Here is a 15,069-nt window from a genome sequence, read left to right as displayed (position 1 = left end):
TAAGATCACAATACGCGGAGTTGCGCTCTGAACTTGCGCAGTTCTCAGCCTCTTGCAAATGTCCTTGTCAGCCAAAATCTGTTACGAAAAAAAAATCGCTACAACGTGCGTGCAATGACTACTGCCGCGTACACGAAGCGCCTTACCACTGTCTGGGGAAGACAGCTGATTCAATTATCGGGAACGGCCTAGTTGACCTAATCTAAAGCCGTGTTGTTTGGTTCGGAGGTTGTTGCGACGACAGTTCTATGCGCCTGTGCACTGCGACTGATGTCTGTTGTGGAAAAACTCATGGCTCTCTTTTGATTCGTAGGCCATCTGAATCCTTCAGTGTGTGTCTTCTCTCTGTGCTCCTCCGGTGGTTTCGGCTCTCCTCCCTGGCTCTGTCCCCCACCAGAGACTCTTTATTAGCTGAGCTTGGTCGTTCTCCTCGTGATCTCTTGTCTTCCAGCCGTTCCCTTGACCTGGTCCGTTGTCGCTCCCCTCTCCGTGTAGATGCTTCGGCGCTGCGTCGCCTGCTGCGTGATCTGCGTCGTTCTGTCTTGATAGCTCCTTGCGGCCGCACTGGCTGTTCGTCGCCTGCCGTTGCACTCTCTGAATGGCGACGCCTGTGGGCCTTCTCTTCTGTACTGCCCCGCTGCCGCTCAGTGCCCTCCCCGGCCCGCCCACTGCTCCTGTGGTGCTGTCGGCTGCTCCTTTCCCTCTGCTCCTCCCTCTGCAGGGAACGCGACCGACGTTTGCTCTTGAACGCATGTCTGTGGGGTCTATCTTCATCCCTGTATTCCTTCCGTTCTCTTTGCATTCGCTCTTTCCCCCCCGATCTTATCTTCGACGATCGCTCTTCAGAGGAGCAGCGCTTTATCGTTTCCCCATCAAGGTCCAGCCCCTCCCCTCGCCGGCTCTTGCTGGGGTCAGTGCTCCGGTAGTTCGGGCTTGGGCTTCCCCGGCGCCTCTTGACGCGAGGATGGCTGTTGCTGCGGCTGTGGCTGTGCCTCCGGCTATCAGCTGAAGATGAACGGCCTCGGGAGGATCGGGACTCGCTGTGTCGCTCTTTCTTCACCGCCCGAAGATGCCTTGCTTCCCTTTTGCGTTCCTTTTTCCGCAGCTTCTTCAATTTCCTGAACAGAAGCAAAACTTGAAGCCAAAATGCATGCAATCCCTCCACTCACGGACCAACATCGTACAGCTGTATGCGAAATTTAGCGGCAAGGCTCACTTCTGTTCTTTCTTCAGCTTCTTCAGCGCCTTCTCAGCAGCCCGCCGGTCATCTTCAGCTGTAGTTGCAACTGCAGCTGCAGACGGCGGTTCTTCGTCTTGAAGAGCTTCCCCTGCAAGGAGGTGCCGCGGCCTGCGTCCCCTGCCAAAAAAAGCAAAGACAGAGGAAGCGCACAAGAATGAGCAGCAACAAGCACCATTCCCGGCACGGAAGCAGCATTTCGCGGGGTTTGCACATTGACACACAGGTGCGCAACTTCAGATCTCTTACAAAGCCTCTTCTAGGAGTTGCTGCTCAAAGCGCTTCACTCTCCTTAACTCCTCATCTTCTGCCCCACTGGGAACTTCAGTTTCTTTCTTCTTCGTCCACCAATCGAACTTCTCGAATTTCCCCCCCCGCGTGCAAATTCCTACCTTCGCACTAGCGCCTGCACCCCGCAAAGATGTCGAAGGATACATAACGAAGAAGTGAATGCGTCTGTAGAAAAACGAGCACATACTGAGATTGCTGAAATAGCGCGTTTGCGTTTGCAACGGATGGCGCTTCAGGTGCAAATGCGCTTTGCAGTTGGTTGTTAGCGCTGAAGGGTATGATCCATGTGCAGTATGCATAATATGGACCACTATAAAAGCGGTTGCAATGGAGTGCCATCTATCCGAGAAGTGCGAGCTGCGGTAAGGAATCAGGATACTAAAAATGTACGTACGAGTAGACGATGACTAAACAAGTAACAGTTCTTCTGCCCTTCAAACCAATTAAACTCTGTTCTACTGCATAAACTGCGCAAAGCCCAGGGGCAGGCTTGGGTTGCACTCACCGAGGTAATAGTCACGGTCGGCGTTCGTCTGCGTCTTAAGAGACTCCCACTTGAAGTCTTCCCACCCCCCCCGTACTCCCTCGCGGGGAGGGCTCTGTTTGATGTATACGGCCATTATGAAGAGAACTTATTTGCCCTTCCCTAGTTTGCAACGAGATGCCTAGCGCGCCTTCACGCGCATGCGGTAGAAGTGCTGCGTGAGCGGCCGGGATGAGAGGCGCATCCTTCATAGAAGCACTAACAAACGTCTGCAAAATCTGTCCACTCCTTCATTTAATTACACTCCTAAGAACGGCAAGAATGGCTCACAGTGCCGTAGTAGAGTATCGCCGCCTCGGTTGGGGCTGGACATGCAGCCACGGCCAGGCGAGCCCAGTCGCTGGTGATTCAGAACAACCAGGAGCCATATTCACCTGAATAACAGATTTAGGTCTCTCCTCAAAAATAGCCTCACATATACGTCATAGTTCCTCCACAAATTGTCTCTGGGGAGCGGGAGGGGGGGAAGTCTGGTGATTGCGCCACCGGGATAGCACTAGCAAGCTAGTTTTACTTATGGTTTTGGGGACAAATGAGTTGCTGCAATTTTCTGTAGCATACTTTGTAACCAACTCCTCAGGGCTGGAAAACTCGTCTGCATGACGGTGAGCAGGTTATGTGCTTCTCGGGGGATCGAATGCAACTTTTCGTTCCCAGTGCTTGACAGTGAGCTGGCAGTGACTGGGTTCCCGTTCAAGTCAACTTGAATGGGGGGTTAATTGCCGTTTCAAGGCGAAAAATTCATTTTTGCGAGGGCTGGATACTTCCCTCTCAACTGGCAACCCGTATAGAGCGCGTGCGTGTCGACGATGTGACTTTCGTCGACGATGCAAATTATTATTATGTGCCCATATCCACTCTCTAATGCAAATTCCACATTAATTTGATCAATTTGCTCGCTTCGCTCTAGGGAGAACAGCGCAGTGGAGCAGCAATGGCAAACGCGACTCTCGCTCTTGGTCCGTACACCGCTATGAGTAAAAAGTGGGAGCTGGCTTTGCGGAATCATCTCCATATAATGTTTTGAGGGGAATGCATGTGCTCCCGCCATTCCTCGCATATCACAGTGAGGGGAGACAGGGGGCCAATCAATTCAACCCAGATAGAGCCGAATGCCAGACCCAATAGATGAGTGTAGGAACAGAAAACGGATTTTTTAGTCGCCACACTGCTGCAGCCCGCAGATTCCTCTAGTCTATTTTCCGTAGGGGTTGAGTCGGGACTCCCACAGCCGCTATGAACGGCAGAGGAGCCATACCAGGTGGCAGTTGATGACCGCTCTGCGCGTCTCGCTTTTTTCGTCGATGGGGGCAAGACGAACTTATTTACACGCTGCTTTCTGAGTGGAAGCAACGAGAAATCAGTGAGGCGGACAATATAGTCACCAATGCGTTTCCCTCTTTCACAGCCAGGCAGCAGATGATGCATGCATGCGGGCCCCTGCGTGAGGGGAGCGTAGGGCCGTTTGACACAGGAAGCTCCAGTCTTTTTTGTTGGAGTCACTTGTCGGCGTCTTTTCGGATGCAGATGCCTGCACACTGGCCTGCTTGTAGAGTCTCCAGAGCCTCCGAAGGAAGTTGCAGTTCAGTAGTTGGAGTGTGTGAGGGAAGGACTGTCTTGAGCAATTTCTTGCACTGGCACGTAGGCGCCGGTGGCTGCTGCTGTGTCAGTTGGTTGCCCAGCTTGGGGTGCGCCTCTGCGCGCCTTCATTCTGCTTATCGTCAGGACTTTGGCGCGTCGTGCGTACTTTTTAGCTACAGCCAGGGTGCTGATCATGCATCGGTCGTTCATACGTGATGGCGATCGGCCCCGGAGACCCAAGGCCAGGGAAGCCTTCTCTGAAATGTCTTCTTCCCTCATTCCGAATTCCGGAAAAAGCAGTGTAATACGCGGAAAACACTGTGGAATGCGTGCGAACAGCAAACCAACGAAGCCGATGAGAATGCTCAAGAACCACTGCTCCCATGTGAGGCCCTGAGCACAGCAGGCAACAACATGCAATGCTGTCGTTCATTGCAAGGAAATTACTTCTGACGATCATAGAAGTTCTTCAAGTACGCGAGAGGTGGGGACTGAGACTTCTACGTGCAACAGCGGAAGCACGCGTATACCTCTATTCTAATGTAATAGTAGGTTCCCACTGCTTGTGCTTACCAGTGCTAATAGGCAATCAACATCAATATGTGTGTTACTAAGACTGAGAACTATTGTACTAATTGGAGATACGGTACACTATACTACTGGGTATGAAGAATATGATACATCTCTAGAGAACTTGAAGCACTCTGGGACCTTTGAGAGATGCTAATGATCTGAGCGACTTACCTCACGGTGACAGCCCAGCATCGGGCCGCCGTACTCCACCATCAAAACTTGTGAGCAGAGAATAAACAGCCAAATAAAGAACCCCAACGGGTTACTTGTCATCTTGACAAAAAGTCGCGGCAAAGACATTTTTTTGGCGAAATCCTCTTCGACGTCCCTGGCATTGATCATGTTGAACAGCTGCATGAGCACGAATGTATTAAACACGAATGTCAGGTGTCGGGACGGCCCAATAATTCCTATCCAACGCTCTTCGTAGTCTTCTTCCGTGGAGAACAATTTGAACCTTCTGCCAGACCTCATGAGGCTTCCCTGTCCTGCAACAACGGAAGCGAGCACAACTAAAATACGCACTTTCGACACTGTTTCTTATGTTAAATCTGGCCTTATTTACAATGCCGCTTTGACGTGCCCCCCGTTATTCAAAGTAGGAATATGGCAGGAACAACTGGACGCACCTGTCATGGGGTCGCAGTCTGAAAATTCACAAAAGTCGTTATTGGATCTGTCTGCCGGTAATAGGTACCCCCATTCTTTTTCAGGGAGGAAGCAGTCTCCAAAGAAGATGAGACCCATCATGACAACGAGTTGGTACACTGCAGAAGTTGTGATAGTGAGTGCCATAGACCGCGAGATGAGCGACTGATGCCTGTGGTGCGGCTTCTCCTTAAGAAGATCGGGCGTCGGCATCTCCGTGGCCAGAGCCAGCGAGGCGAAGCTGTCCATAATGAGATTCACCCACAGCATTTGCACGGCTGTCAATGGCGAGTCTCGCAATAGAGCTGCGCAGACAATCGTCGTGACCACAGCCACCACATTGACGGTGAGTTGGAACTGGAGGAAGCGCCGGATGTTGCTGTAGACATTCCGTCCCCACTTCACCGCCTGCACAATGCACTGAAAGTTGTCGTCTAGCATAACAATATCAGCGGCTTGCTTTGCCACTTCTTTGCCAGTAATGCCCATCGCCAGTCCGACGTCTGCCTTCTTCAACGCAGGTGCATCGTTTGTGCCGTCGCCCGTGACAGCTACTACCTGGCCTAGTTGCTTCAACGCCGTGACTAAGACGTATTTGTCGGACGGCTGGGATCTCGCAAGGACTTGAAGACGCTTCCAGATGCGTTCAAAGGCATCCATATTCCCGATAACATCCACTCGAAGGTTCTTTCCCTCGGCCTCTGCAGTCTTAGCATCTGTCGCGCAGCCGCAGATGGCAGTTCGGCAGTTCTGGCAGACAACGCCCCCGACGAGTTGTGTGAATTCAGGGCCCAGCATTGCCAGGTCTCCTCTTTCTTCGTTGAAGATGTGGCACTTTTTTGCAATGGCTTTTGCGGTGATAAGATTGTCCCCCGTCACCATTCTCACGTTGATGCCTGCTTGGTGGCACCTCTCCACGGCTCCCGGTACTTCCTCTCTCACGGGATCCTGAATGCCGAATATACCCAGGCAGATAAGGTCTTGTTCGGCAACCAGAAACAATTGCTTCGGGGCAGGCTGCTTTTCCTTCCAGTTAGGCACCTCGCTCACGTCGAATTCGCGATAGGCAATGCAGATTGTCCTGAGGGCCTCACGGGCCATTCCGTCGATGATGCGGTCTTCAATCCCCTTTTTGTGCTCTGGCTGCAACTTTTGGATCTGGCCGCTGGCAGTCATCAGGCCGTTACACAACTGAAGAACCCGTTCTGCGGCGCCCTTTACATAAACCCGCATATGCGACCCCCCGCACTCCTCCCGGTAAACGACCGTCGTCATCATTTTACGATCGCTAGAGAACTCTTCCCGGTGAGCGATGAGGGAGTCAGATCCCTTTAATCTCCGCGTTTCCGCGTAATCCGCCCCGCAGATAAAGTCATTGTATTCCAGAAGGGCGCATTCCGTTGCAGAGCCCACGTACTTCACTGTGTACCGAGCTGTCTCCTGGCCATTATTCAGCGTCATCGTCTCCATTTTTTCGAGAAATGCTGTTGAGTTCAAAGCAACGCTTTCGGAAACGAGTTCCCACTTCTCTGTCCGCTTATTGAAGCCGGGGACACCAGTTGTGTCTGGACCAGCAAAAGAAGTGGAGGGAATGTGAATAGTTTCGGAACCGTCCCAAAACTCTACGGCGCTCATTTGGTTCCTTGTAAGAGTGCCGGTCTTGTCTGAGCACACTTCATTGGCAGACCCCATTGTTTCGCACGCTCCCAAACGCCTTACGTAGTTCTGATCGGCAAGCATTTGCCCAATGGAATACGCCAGAGATATGGTAACTGCCAAAGGCAGCCCCTCAGGCACAGCAACGACGAGGACCGTTATGGCTGTGACGAAGAAGTGCACGTGACTGCTGACGATCCCCACAAGCGGGGGACGCTGATCAACTTCCGTGTAAGCATAAATAATCCAGTACTCCAGTACAAGGACGAAAAAGGCAATGATGGAGCAAATTAACCCGAAATTTCCTATATCTCCAGCAAGTGCATTCAGCTTGAGCTGCAATGGCGTTGCTTCTGTGTCGAAGGAAAGCTTCTGGTACAGTTGCCCAGCTTGGGAATGAGGACCAACCGCTATGACAATCGCCGTGCCGCTTCCGGTATTCACGGTTGTTCCGGAAAGAACGACGGGAGAAGCAATGAAGTGGTGTTGCATCGACCTGGGGCTTCGCGTACTGCCGTCTACAAGCTGCGCCATGCAGTCTTCATATGTGTCCTTCTTTATCATTTCAGATTCTCCTGTCAGTGAGGATTCGTCCATACGCAATCCACGACATGAAATCACTAAGCAGTCCGCTGGTAGTTCGTCTCCCGCTTCAAATTGCAGCAGGTCGCCCAGCACAAGGTCAAACACGGAAACTTGGGTAGGGCAGCCATCTCGCAATACGGTGCAGTGCTTGTCGTCCTTTACCGCGGAGAGCTGACGGAACTGTTGTTCTTTGAGCCAGTCATTTCCGGCTGTGACGAGGACGACGACCAACACGGCCACCCAAATCGCAGCGCCTTCCATCCACTCAACTTGGGGATTTTCGCCAAATAGTTGAGAGAGGATAATGGAGGCCAAGCCGCAGACCATAAGAATCTGCAGGGTATTGTCGGATGCAGCGTCAATACAAAGGGAGAGGAAAGAAGCTGAAGCACGGGAGGGGAGCCGATTAACGCCAAATAGCTTGCGCCGCCGTTCAATATCTTGCTGGTCTGATAGCCCAATAGTTCGTGGGACATGCAGCATGTGGGCGACGCCTTCTCCTCCTCCCATGTTCTTCAGAAGGGTGAGATCCTCGCACTGTGTGCGGGTTACATAGGCCTTGACAAGGCCAGTTAGTTGGCTCGTGATGCCATCGGCTTGCTCAGGAGATATGTGATCCAGAAGACCTTCCTCAATTATAGCTAAGGACTCCTCCATAGACGAGTCTCTGCGGCTGCTGAGTCGGCGGGAATAGTACGTTCGACTCAGTCGGGGGTCTCGTTCTTTCCGCTCTTCGTAGTTGTCCACTGCGCAGCACAGCCTCCCTAACAGTAGCAAGGCCATGCCCACCCAGAGAACCGCCCCAACGGAACCACACATTTGCAGAGAACAAACAAAGATAGCCATGACGGAGGCCAGTTCGCTGATGCGCCACACTTGAGGACCGGAGGTCTTCATGAGTGCGTTGGTCGCTAGATTTTTGAAAAAAGGAATAGTTCCCGCAGTCACCCAACAGCCTAAAATAAGCCATTCTTGCTTGTCAAAAGAAGCCAGCTTTGAAATTGGTAACAAATCCGGCTGCTCTTCTGTTAGCCATATGACAAGAGGCAGCACCACTATCCCTGTGATGCTGCATGCCGCTGTCAGGTATCCTTCGTCTGCACCACTCATATGCAGGGCTCTGGGTAGGTAGGCTCCACGATATAATGCGGACGTAATGGCCAATAAAATGCAGTAGTTGAAATTAATGTATCCCAAAGAGAAGAGACAGGAAAGACCCAAGAGTCCCACCGCCCACCACCTTAAAGGACTGTAAGCTGTGCTGCATCCTGTAGATCTGAACACGTGGTGGAATGCGACTAAGAGCCCCGATGCTACGGGGAGAGCAGCTGGATGAAGTATTGCTGATATTGTGGCGTTATATGCCGCGTGAAAGGCGCAGTAAGCCAGGGAGTAAGGGAGGAGCTGCACAAACCATTTGAACCCCCCGAACCTCACACGGGGAGAGAAGGTGGCTTGAGGGAAGGAGACGCCCAACTCCCCAACTATGGAAGCACTGGTTAACAGCTGCAGCAGCTGCCACCATGTCAGATAGAGCGGCGTTGGGAAGTATGTAAGAATGCAGAAAGACACGAGCACCTGCGATACTGTGAGGGCTACAGCGGCAGTTAAAAGGAAGAGTTCCAGCGGCGACCACGTGAACTCCTTAAATACTCCCCCCAAACTTCCAAGGAAGCTGCCCAGTGGGCTCGCCGATTCCGTCATTATGGGTTCATGCTCATTTCACTGCGATACCTGTACACGTAGTGGGAGGAAGCTTCTCCAGTCGGAAAACCGGCCCGGAGTCCTACTATCAACAGGTTCTGCTTAGAATTAAGCGTGAAAACCCCTTTCTTTTTTCTAGAAGCTTGTGATGTCGTGTTAGCAGCCGACAATATAGACTAAAATGCTGCGATGGAAGGGGAGCTGCGCAGGACTCGCGGCGCCTCGTCAGGGTGACAAGTAAGACAGGTTGTGCCACGAAGACAAATTCTTCCATACACAAGAAGAGGAGCTCAACTTATAAATCTTCAGGCCTCCTTGCGCCTTGTAGGGCCCCCCTGGGACGCCAGAAAGAAGAAAGCGAGCACCCAGTACTCTCCGCGTCGGTCACAGGGTCCTCGCCGTACCTGCAACTCGCCAAATCCTGAGGAATGACCGCTCTAATATATCTCCTGTCTGTCAGGAAGTCTGCATGCAATGTTAAATATTAAGGCAAGTGGTCTGCAGCAGCCCGGTGGGTCGACGCGGCCGCCGCCGACATGGCTGGGGCGATGAGTGGCTCCTGGGAGGTCCACTACGGGCGGCGGCGATACTTTGGCGTGCGGCGTCTAGACACTGCGTGCGCTCATGAAGTATCTTCGGTTCAAAAGTATAGAAAAAGGAATTGGCATAGCCAACAGCAGATCCTAGGAATTACTTGGACAGCCTCGCCACCGCAGCAGACCGTTGGGGCCTGCGCTGCAGTGTCACCCGGTCAGCATTGCACGCTTTCGGCGGCGGGGCTTCTAATTGTCTTCGTATTGTTTTTCATCTCAGTAAGGTGGCGTTTTTAACTTTTCTCTACTATAAATTAGCACCATCTAACTCTGTATATCCTGCCATTTGTGCCTCTCGTTTCCGCACTGACCGCCCCCAATTCTGTGGTCTTCGCTAGCACGAGTTCCGGAGCAGCAGGTGGAGATGGCCCACTGTTTAAAAAAAAAGGCCGGGTAGACATGCATGATGAAGCCCATAGACAAGATTTATTTCCGCCTGAATGCGTATGTTGTCCGTGCCACTGAACTTGAAGCCTTTTTACTCAGTTTACTGCTTGGCCCGGCCCGCCAAGTAGCGAAACACCTGCAGACCTTCTAAATATGAAGGGCTGCACGATGTGGGGGTAGTTGAGCAGCTCCTTGTCTAGTGAGAGGTTTCCCTAGAGAGGACCATCGCGTGCTGCAATCGAGTCGAAACGCTTAAGAATATACCCCCCAAAGGAAGGGGATCTGCTGTGTAGCATCAAGGACTTCTGAAGGTAGCAATACAAAGGCCTGATGCTCATATGGGAAGAAGACGTGCCTCAGGCATTTGTATCGCTACCCCAGAAGCCTGATACGAGTTGCAGCACCTTGCTACAGCTCTTGCTGTAAGGCACCCAGGTATGCAAGCATACCAATCATCCCCCTTGCTACATGCACTAGCACGGTAGGCTGTTGTTAAATATTAAGTTGGCATTTCGTAGCCGCCACGTAAGTAGAAATAAACGTGCCAACTTCAGCAAGAGCAGGCCACATTTTCCACCCCCTTGTCCCCCAAGCAGCATGTGCACTCGTGTGCCTGGGTACCCAATTAAGGATGGGTAGGGTAATAGGACGAATGGAAGATGCGAGAGAGAGAAGAACCCAGAAAAAGAGCGTGTGGCTTCTGCCAATGCCACTTGCTTGCTCTGTTGCTGTTGAGCATAACACGGCAGCCCGCGCCTAGTGCCGCCTGAATGTACAAGGAGTCAAAACTCAGAAAGGAAACAAAAAGCACCGTAGATCAGCCCATGCAGAGAATAAAATGGCTGGCCGGTAGGGGGCGCAAGGATGCTTCATTGACCACGCCCGTGATACGATTGATATATTTAACTACCCCGGTGAACAGAAACTATTGCTCCCTCGTCTTTTTGTTGAGGGGATCGAAGTCGATGCAGACGCTGCACTGCTCTCCATGGTTCTTCCCAAGTACCGCATTGCTCCCAACCGCACTACTTGACGAATTAACCTCCCTTTTTCTTAGTAGTTCATCTCTCGAAATCTTCAAGAACGGGGGGTCTCATGCAAACTGGAACGGAATTGCTTGGGAGCGAATTCGATACGCCAATGGGCTATCCGGAAGTTGGCCGGCCTTCTTGAAGATCCTTGTTATTGAGTATTTCATAGAAATGTCCTTTCAACGGTGCCCACTTCTGCTGCTTCCCGGCTGGTGGCTCGATTGAATATCACAGAAGTGCTGTCTTCATGAAGCCGTCACCAAGAAGCGCAGACATATCTCCACAACCTGTAGCAGCTTTGCACTTCGGTGGATTCTTCGACCTTCTTTCTTCGTGGGGTACAAAATCCATTCTTCTTACCATAGAGGATACAAATTGCTTTGCAGAGCGCTGGGACGCGCACTCTCTCATTGTTTCCCGGCCAATTGACTTCAGTGGTGCCTCCTGTAGATCCCATGTGCGCCTCCCGCGAAGTCATCCACGGCATGCCCATCGTTATCTCGTCATGGACTGGCCAATCATAGTAGTCCCACTTTTTGTTCTGTGTACACATTTATTATCTATATTTCGCACATCCCTGTCTCCACTGTCGTAGCTGCGAAGCCTAAACGATACTGCTCTGATTCAACGAATTAGCGGCAGGTTGCCCCTCCACGCCGGCGCTTCAGATACTGAATCCGCTCTACAGCCTCTGCCAAGTATAGCTAGCAACTTCTTACCATCAGTACGAATTTGGCAAACTACAGAGTTACCTCGAGGCGAAACTGCAGGTACCGCTGTCATCTCTTTCGTCCCCATCGCTGCTCCGCACACTGCCTGCAGGCCACAGCCTCTCCCTACTCGTTTTGTTCGTCCCCCTAGTGGCACTGTTCGAACTCGTGCTCCTCCAGTTCCTTGTGGTTTTTAATTTCTTTGCACTGAAATGACCTTGCTTATTGCACAAGAAGCAGATGTACTGCTCTGTAAGTCTTCTCAGCTTTCGGAATGCGGAACTTGTCGGCGGCTGTCGGTTACTTCTTTTATGTTTTTCTGGGCGGGGCTGGCGTTCACATCCCAATATCCATAGGCCCTATGTCTGGGCCATTTTCACACCCTTTTTTCCTTCTCAGCCAGGGCACTGGGAGAGGCTTCGATATTCCTTTTGATACGCAAGTACTGCGTCATCGCGGAGCGTTGCACCTTTTCCCTCTTGGTTCCCTCTCCGCCACCCAACCCGTCACCCATTGCCTCTTACCCTAGGGCAGCATTGCTAGGAACCACTGGAATAGTAGTTCTGCGTCTACTGTTGGACTTGCATTCACCAGGAATTCATACTTTCGATCCAGCTTTCTACTCCCGTTGCTCAACATCTCTCAGTTCTGCCCTATCCTGTTTACTTGCCCACACAGGAGTAAACCTGCATCACAGTGTATCGTGGAACGCTTCCATAGTCAGGGTGTGCTACGGAAAAGTGGTAGCTTCGGATGGAAATAACCACCATTGTCGTGCCCCCCTTTCACATGGAGAAGATACCAGTAGAAAATGCAGCCCGTCGGGTGCACTCTGAAGGCGAAAGTACCACTCCAGAGAAACAAGCAGTTGCTGCACTGTCTTCACCTGGCGTCGCCCGTGATATCTGGACGGCCAGCAAAATCGAAAGGCATTCCTCAAGAAGTGTTCCTGCTCTGAAGACATTTTCCACTGGGTGGGATACAGATACTGCGCTGGTTCCAACGCTACTAGGTGGCCAGCCACTGGTTGCTTATACACTGCAGGGCAGATCCTAATCAATCGCCATTGTGCAACAGGAGAGATGGGCTGAATTTTTGAAGGACACATTAGGGACAATATGCGATACATAATTTTTTTCCTTGTAATGCGCCTCCGTTACTAATTACAGCTACTCACCGGGCCACCCCCCTTTTGCAAGGGGCGTCGCTGCTTCGCACTTGCCCAGGTGGCACGTGCTGTGTTGCCAAGTGTACCGAGGGCCATCAGTCTTGTCTGAGGGCCGTCGCGAGTTGCACGGGGAGCCGAAGACTTCCCAAGAAGCAGCTGACCTCCCCTCCAGTCCCTGGGCGTTCCGATCACAGCAGCCAAAAGGCATGAGGATCGTACCGGAGGCGGCCGTTTGAGATAAGTTGCGAAGCACCTTGCAGCAACTAGTGCTGCAGCTGCAAGGTAAGCAGATATGCCGGCCCACTGCAAGCACAACCCAAGTGCCGTCTTGCTGCTGCATACAGTTGCACGTTAGACAGTCGTTGAGCACTTACTTCCCTCTTAGTAGGCGGCATGCACGGAAATAATACTACACCTACCAACTTAGGACAGAGCACGGTACAGATCCCTTCAAGCCGTGTGTAGGCAGGAACCACTCCTGGAACGCAGCTAGAGCACTAACTACTGTAAGAACTTGACTATTTAGGAAAGTAATAAGAGTACGCTATCATTTGAATTGAAATACTATGAGTAACTGATGGTGAATGCCGAGCGAACATATAACCTGGGCGTGAGCGGGATAGTGTACGCCACTCGGTGGACCTGGTGCGACTAAGACAGGAGTTGTAGGCTGCTCAAAAGACGTTTAAATGAAGCAAAACTTCATTTAAATGGGTAAATAAGAGAGACAACCAACAGTTAAGACACTAGAAAAGCAGCCGATCAGGTCAGGTACAACTGCCACAAGAGCCCCCCAAAATGGCTGCTGCCTTGATGCATTGGTGAAAAGTGTAGACAGTTCGATTCCTGTGAAAAATAATTTTCATTTGTGCAAAAGTTGCATTGAATTTAGGTGTATCGACAGCTGGTTTGCTGCGTCTTTTGCCCATTGCCACCCCCCATTGCATCGTGGCGTGCTGCGTGTGCAGCGAGAAAGAAGAGAGCGGCGTTCTGAAGTGCGCTCTTTATCTTCTTCTTTGCATATTGACTCTATTCCATATAGTAGGCAGTTGAAATCTGCAAAAGGAGCCCGAAACCCTCCGCGGGCTCTCCAGGGGCCGGACTTTGTGTTCGCAAGATGCCGGTTTCCTGGGAGAGAGATCTGGGGAAGGCGTGCGTAGTAGACAGAGGAAGTCCAAATGTAGAAAGAAGTGATCTCTGTCTAGAAGAAACTCATGATGCTGTTTCTTCTTTTCCAGTTTCAGAGGTTCATGAACCGCCGCCGAAGAATACAAGCAGATGCAATGTGCCCTCTGAGGTACGCGGTTCATGAAAATATCCACCGAAACAACTGTCTAGACACCCCGAAATAAATGCACAGAACGCAGATGGATTCAGGAGGCATATTTATATCTCAGCGATTCAGAGAAAGATGAAGCCCCAGCGTCTTCCTCGCAACTTTCCTTCTCCTTCTTCCTGGAATCCGTTGGTGTATATTTTCTGTGTTTGTCTGTCGCCCTCGAATATATATTTCGGGCTCAAATGCTCTGTATGCATGTGGATGCTTGAATGTGTGCACATCCAACTCTCTCTGCATCTATTCGTTTCGTACATACATACCTTATATTTATGTGGATGTATTTATGTATGCATATATATATATATATATATATGTCGATATATAGATCTCAAGAAGCAGTGCACAATGCACATATATGCATAGGATGCTTCTTCTTTGTTCGTCATTATGTGCTCTTAGGACAGTGGCTGCACTATGCATGCCCGAGTTGTCGGTTTGTGTTATTGCATTTGTATTGAATAGGGTATTTAGACATTCTTTGCTTGTGTTCTTCCTTCAACAGAGCATGTACAAACACCTGTACTGGCGGAGTTTAAAAGACGCCGACAACTTCTGGAAAGAGGTAAAATCTCTTCACTTTTTCGTTGACTTATGCGGCTTTCCTTTCTCCTTTCTGTCTACACGTTATTTTCTTACCGCATCTTCATGCTAACCCTATTATGCATTTAAACATATCTACGAACTTGCATATATATATATATATGTATATCTGTGTGCCCGGCGTACTTGCATTTTTGTGTAGATAGGTAGATGGTTTGAATGCAGCAAATTGCGGAGTTGCTGTGTGTTTATGTCTGCCTTTGTTGGGGTGTCTGTACAGCGGGCACTAGAGAAACTTCGTTGGTTTCAGCCCTTCACGAAAACTCAACATGGGTCGCTCAAAGACGGAGATGTCTCCTGGTTTCTCAATGGAAAACTCAATGTGAGAGGCCCTCGGCCCCTTCTGTTGCTGAAGCAGCTGCAGCAGCTGCAGCAACAGCAGCAGCAGCAGCAACAGCAACAGCAGCAGCAAGGGAGCAGTA

The 15,069-nt window shown here is 51.0% G+C and overlaps 3 protein-coding genes across 3 annotated transcripts; 1 reads left to right on the top strand and 2 right to left on the bottom strand.

Moving 5' to 3' along the window:
• Positions 1–289: 289 nt before the first annotated feature.
• EAH_00010040 (hypothetical protein, conserved) lies at positions 290–2,148 on the bottom strand (the record flags this gene model as incomplete). Its single annotated transcript, XM_013395188.1, has 4 exons — positions 290–1,118; positions 1,217–1,357; positions 1,487–1,643; positions 2,034–2,148. 4 exons carry the CDS (start codon positions 2,146–2,148, stop codon positions 290–292), a joined length of 1,242 nt encoding a protein of 413 aa, XP_013250642.1.
• A 1,508-nt stretch (positions 2,149–3,656) lies between these two features.
• EAH_00010030 (Ca2+-ATPase, putative) lies at positions 3,657–8,819 on the bottom strand (the record flags this gene model as incomplete). The annotated part of the gene is made up of 3 exons (XM_013395187.1): positions 3,657–4,046; positions 4,398–4,714; positions 4,856–8,819. 3 exons carry the CDS (start codon positions 8,817–8,819, stop codon positions 3,657–3,659), a joined length of 4,671 nt encoding a protein of 1,556 aa, XP_013250641.1.
• Positions 8,820–13,825: 5,006 nt separating this feature from the next.
• Positions 13,826–15,069, top strand: EAH_00010020 (hypothetical protein; the record flags this gene model as incomplete). The annotated part of the gene is made up of 3 exons (XM_013395186.1): positions 13,826–14,005; positions 14,550–14,609; positions 14,868–15,069. Coding segments are annotated over 3 exons (442 nt in total), but the record flags the coding sequence as incomplete, so codon positions are not given.

The sequence above is a fragment of the Eimeria acervulina genome, genomic scaffold (assembly GCF_000499425.1).
Source record: "Eimeria acervulina Houghton genomic scaffold, Eah_scaff51, whole genome shotgun sequence".
In the NCBI taxonomy this organism is placed as follows: Eukaryota; Apicomplexa; class Conoidasida; order Eucoccidiorida; family Eimeriidae; genus Eimeria; species Eimeria acervulina.
The sequence above is the reverse complement of the archived record's forward strand: the minus strand, read 5'-3'. Positions and strand labels throughout refer to the sequence as shown.